General features: G+C 38.2%; 1 protein-coding gene across 1 annotated transcript in view; it reads right to left on the bottom strand.

Moving 5' to 3' along the window:
- Positions 1 to 2,363, bottom strand: part of GALNT2 (polypeptide N-acetylgalactosaminyltransferase 2) — a gene marked incomplete at its 5' end in the record, with an annotated part of 44,535 nt that extends 42,172 nt beyond the window's left edge. Inside the window, one exon of the mRNA XM_029086326.1 lies at positions 2,273 to 2,363. Within this exon, the coding sequence (XP_028942159.1) occupies positions 2,273 to 2,363 (91 nt within the window). The remainder of the gene's footprint in view (positions 1 to 2,272) is intronic.
- Positions 2,364 to 5,235: the final 2,872 nt, after the last annotated feature.

Below are 5,235 nucleotides of genomic sequence, written 5' to 3'. Positions count from 1 at the left end.
GGTTCAAAGTGAGATCGAAGAGAAAAACACATAGCAGATAGATCTGCACACAACCAAGTGGCAGGCAACAAAGAGTAGTAATAGATGGATACAAAATCCCCTAAATAGCTAGCACTCCCTCTTACTGACTCAATACCACTTAAAAGCCGCAGGATACTCGATATAAGTATTATTATTTTGACTTACAAGCATTAAGTGATTCCAAATCTTCATTAACTAACAAAAAGAGCTGTTTGAGTAACTGCTGAAACTCCTGTCATTACAGAGAACTAGTTATACAGTTTTGCTGTAGTTATCCATACAGACAGTTCAAGGTCATTCTTTATAACTACAAGAGTTAACATCACTATTTTCACAAAAGAAGAAATAGACTTTTTCAGCATATAAAAAAAGTCACCAAATGACAAAGGATAGATGCACTCCATTGTACAGAAGGTAAAAAACCCAGCAGTTTAATCTTTATATAAAGCCATTTTAAAGATAAAGGTAATAAACAATTCCTTAATTCCAAGAAATTCTGAAAGACACTATGCTGCATAATGCTGAAACATAAACTACAGGTCTCCTAACCTCAGTGGAAAACTATGAAAGTTTTGAACCAAAGCTCTCCTAAAATTTGATCACTTTGCTTTAAAGCAGTGCAAAGAACCTGCAGAAATATGTATTGCCATAAGGATTCAAGAGTTTGTCTACACAAATTGAAAATAATCGAAATAGTGATTTAAGAGTGCATAATTCTGTCTGTGTAGCCTTTGATGTTTGACTCAAGACTCTCATACTACTTTGCAGTAATGATTCTCCTGCCTGTTAAATCAAGCCATAAGAGATTACTAATCAACAGATGAAATTAAAAAAGCCCTGACCTGCTCTACTTTACACTTTACTTGTAGCTTCAACCCTTCCAGCTTCTGATATCTCTCCCATTTAACCTGTGACACTTCCCACTGCTTTTAATACTCAAATGGCTACTTACAGCCACTGAGAAAGGTAGGTCTTAGAAGAAATGTACAGGGTTTGGCCCAGAATACATAAACATTCAAAAAGAGGAAATAAGAATAGTAGCTGGAAGGTGCAAAATTGGCTGACCTATAATCCCAGTAAAAATATTTGTGGAGAGTTCTGTTAAAGGAAAAAAGTACTTGGAAAGATCTGCCAGAAACCAAGTTAAATAAGCCAGGCCCTTCAACTTTTTATGATTTATTTCCCAATTCATACACAAAGTAAAGGTTTTGCCAAAAAAGTATAAATACATAACCAGAGTCTTGTTTCCCCTCTCCAAAAAGCAGCTAAGACAAGGTAGGCCAAAGGCTACACAAAAAGCCATGAATGTCAAACAGCTTATACTGTACCAGGAGTCTAAGTCTGTAAAACAGAAACCATACCTCACACATTACTGGGCATGGAAGTTTCCAGCTGCTTAAAGGGAAGTTTACCTTGGTTAGTTCTTACTTCAAGACCTCATAGTATTTCAAATGTTTGGCTAAGACAAATGTGTTAAGTCAAACATTAGGATTAACCAAAGAAGAGCAAAGTGTGTTGTGAAGCTATCTGATCAGAAGTTGTCCTCCTTGTATGGTAAACTTTTTGAATGCAGTAAAATATTCAAATCCATTTTTACTATTTCTGTATTCCTTGGTACGTCATTTCTAGCCATATATCAAATTTCATTGATGTGAAACAGTTAAGCAGTAAAAGTTGTTTTATGAAAGCAGTCATATGAAATGAACATTCCTTAATTTTCCTAGATCATCCTCAACGCATGAGAGCATTTCATTAACCTAAACAAAATTTATATTGCTCTTTTTATTTGCCAGCATGACAAATACTGAGCAGGTACAAGAAAAATAAGGTATGCACTCAGGGAAAAACTGCCACACCAAAAGCTAGACAAAACTAAAAAAGTATGAAACTTGGCTGGACCTTCAGTCAGAAGTACAGTCCCAAGGCGACTTGTCTGTTGCTGCCAGCACTATCCATCAAGAGAAATGGACTGCTTTTGTACAAGGGGCTTTTACGGTCGCTCAAACCTATTGCAGGACAGTACAAACGTACTAGCAAAGACTGACATTCTCTATGGTTTTAAACCCAAAGGAGCAGTGAGGCACGTAAGATTTAAGGAAGCTGAAGCTTTAAGAATAGAGAAGTACATATTGCTAAAATAATCCCAGCACTTCCAAACTACAAAGAATGCGGAATAACTGTTATCTTTTCTGGCTTTCAAGGATAAATGTTTAATGGCTACGATGTTTCGTAACAAACATTACTGCAATACCTGGAGGTAGCGTCTCCACACTTTGTGCTTTGTCCTCCACATCACTGCCACGCACGTCTTTCCTTTTGGGGTTGATATCATTTGGGTCCTCCTGAAAAAAGTACATAATCTTTAAAATAACCTCCTTAATAAATTGAAATTTTGTGTTTTCAAAGTAAACAGCAATAACTAAGCTTTGTGGGTTTTAAACTCATGATGTGGTACAAGAGAGCTAATTTGTCTTTTAAGAGAAAGGATGATTATTTCCTTCATCACTTGAAAAACATAATACACAGAACAAAAGTTTAACACAGGCTTTTGCATTTAATTTATGCAGCAATTCTTACTTGGAAAAAAAAATAGAACTGTTTAGGAAGGATATATGTTAGAAAAAATTAACTAAATTTATTAATTAAAAAAACCCCAGTAATACTGAGATGAGAAAGGGAGGCAAAAAGATTAAACAAAATCTGAAGAAAGCGTTGCTCTAGCAAGGAATAGGTCAAATAGGAAAATTATCTGAAAAAGAGAAGTCAGGTTATCTAGCAGTTATATCCGCAGCAGCAGCTTTCCAATTGGAAAAAACCTTCCTGCAAGCTGCTATTTTCATGTGTTCATTTCAGTGGAGCTTATCATGGGTTTCACAGACAACCCCGATGGATTTGCAATTCCAGTAATATTGATAATACCCATTTAGAGAGGGGGTAAAAAAAAGTATTAATAAGTTTCATCTCTCCCCCTGGCTCCCATCTCCAACATTGATTCTAAATCCTAATTTCAACAGAGAAAAATACTCTTGTATGCTTATTAGCAAGAAACATACAAGATGTCAATCTCAAATTGGGTCCTTATCACATTGTGCATCTGGAAGAAGTGGAGGAGGAGGATAACTTTTTTAAAAAAAGAAAAGAATTAGTAACTGTATGCTGACTTGTACACTACATTTAGCCAACTGAATTAAGTGCCGTTTAAAAAAAGAAAAGAATTAGTAACTGTATGACTTGTTGACTTGTACACTACATTTAGCCAACTGAGTTAAGTGCCACCAGCTTCTGTTATTCTCACACACTTGCCAAAGGAAATTCCATTGCCTCTTCCAAGTCTGCACTGAAGAACTTGCAATCATAACATTGGTTTTATTTGCACAACTCCACTAAAGGCAACACCTTTACTACATCATGTAAGAAGATGGAACACTATACCTATACTAATAAATCAAGTGCACCTAGAAACGTTACCAGGCACTGAAGCCAAGCAGTGCAGAATGGTTCATATCTCTTCCAGGAATCTGCCCAAGCCTCCAGTGCAGGGTGACTGTGTACAAAGTGCATACCGTAAACCGTCTCTGCCATCCCAGATCCTAAACCACATCGGGGAATTCTTTGGGTGGAATAGCAAGTAGTTGTAAAAGGCCAAATTCATGCTGGGGAACATTTCAACCACAAATTATATCATTTCAGTATGTCCTCAGGCATGTCTCAATTTTTCAATGTAAATTCCACTTAAGCGTCTACATCAGAATCACAGAATGTTGGGGATTGGAAGGGACCTCGAAAGATCATCTAGTCCAATCCCCCTGCCAGAGCAGGAACCTAAATGAGATCACATAGAAGGGCGTCCAGGCAGGTCTTGAATGTCTCCAGAGAAGGAGACTCCACAATCTCCCTGGGCAGCCTGTTCCAGTGCTCTGTCACCCTCACTGTAAAGAAGCTCCTTCTGAAATTTAAGCGGAACCTCCTGTGTTCCAGCTGACACCCATTGCCCCTTGTCCTATCATTGAACATCACTGAGAAGAGCCTGGCTCAATCCTCATGACATTCGCCCTTAACATATTTATAAACATTAATGAGGTCTCCCCTCAGTCTCCTCTTTTCCAAGCTAAAGAGACCCAGCTCCCTCAGCCTTTCCTCACAAGGGAGATGCTCCACGCCCTTAATCATCTTGGTAGCTCCGCACTGGACTCTCCCAAGCAGTTCCCTGTCCTTCTTGAACTGTGGGGCCCAGAACTGATGTGGCCTCACCAGGGCAGAGTAGAGGGGGAGGAGAACCTCTCTTGAACTACTAACCACACCCCTTCTAATGCACCTCAGGATGCCATTGGCCTTCCTGGCCACAAGGGCACAGTGCTGGCTCATGGTCATCCTGCTGTCCACCAGGACTCCCAGATCCCTTTCCCCTACACTGGTCTCGAACAGGTCTGTCCCCAGCCTATACTGGAACCTCGGGTTGTTCCTGCCCAGATGCAATCAGGTAGGCATTAATATCTGGAAATATGTTGAAAAAAAGCCTTTCTAAAATACTGAAATGCAAAACTGAATACTGATGCTTTTTTGTAGTTGTTACTCATTTTCAGAGAAGAACAGTCATGTAAACACTTAATCAGTTAAGAATGAAATGCTACAAATGCATGCTTTCCATGGAATTGTGTGTAAAGAATACCAGAGAGAGAGAGTTTGTCAAGGTTCTTCTACTACGTTCACCATATGGTCCATGCTTTGGGTTATTGGGCCTTGTGGAGGTCAACAATCTTTGCTTAAAGATTAAAGCAATAAAAATAAGTAAGTAAAAAAAAAAAAAGCACGCATTTCAATAAAATTATCAAGGCTTATGCTGGTGAGGGAAAGTATCTTTCACTGCGCACTGAGTTTCACCAGCACACTGAAACAGAAACTTTCTATGGTTCTGGAGAGTTGTATTTCACTAGCTATTTAGCTTTGTGCACCATGTTAAAGATAGCAATGCTATGGAAACACTTAATAAGCACAAGTATCAACTGTAGCTAGAAAAAAAAAAAAATCTTCCCAGTATGAACATCAAGTTTTGCAAAAATTCAACCAAGCTCTTCACTGTCCCAAATTATTGTAATGACTCTAAAAAAATACCTATGTAAATTGAAAAATAAATGCAAAACATCCATTAAGCAACAACAAAAAAAAAAATCACAGGGATTTTTCCTGTAGTTAAAAAACCCCTACTGAGTACTT

The sequence above is a fragment of the Antrostomus carolinensis genome, unplaced genomic scaffold (genome assembly GCF_000700745.2).
Source record: "Antrostomus carolinensis isolate BGI_N321 unplaced genomic scaffold, ASM70074v2 scaffold5118, whole genome shotgun sequence".
Classification (NCBI taxonomy): Eukaryota; Metazoa; Chordata; class Aves; order Caprimulgiformes; family Caprimulgidae; genus Antrostomus; species Antrostomus carolinensis.
Note: the sequence above shows the minus strand (reverse complement) of the source record. Positions and strands in the feature narration are given on the sequence as shown.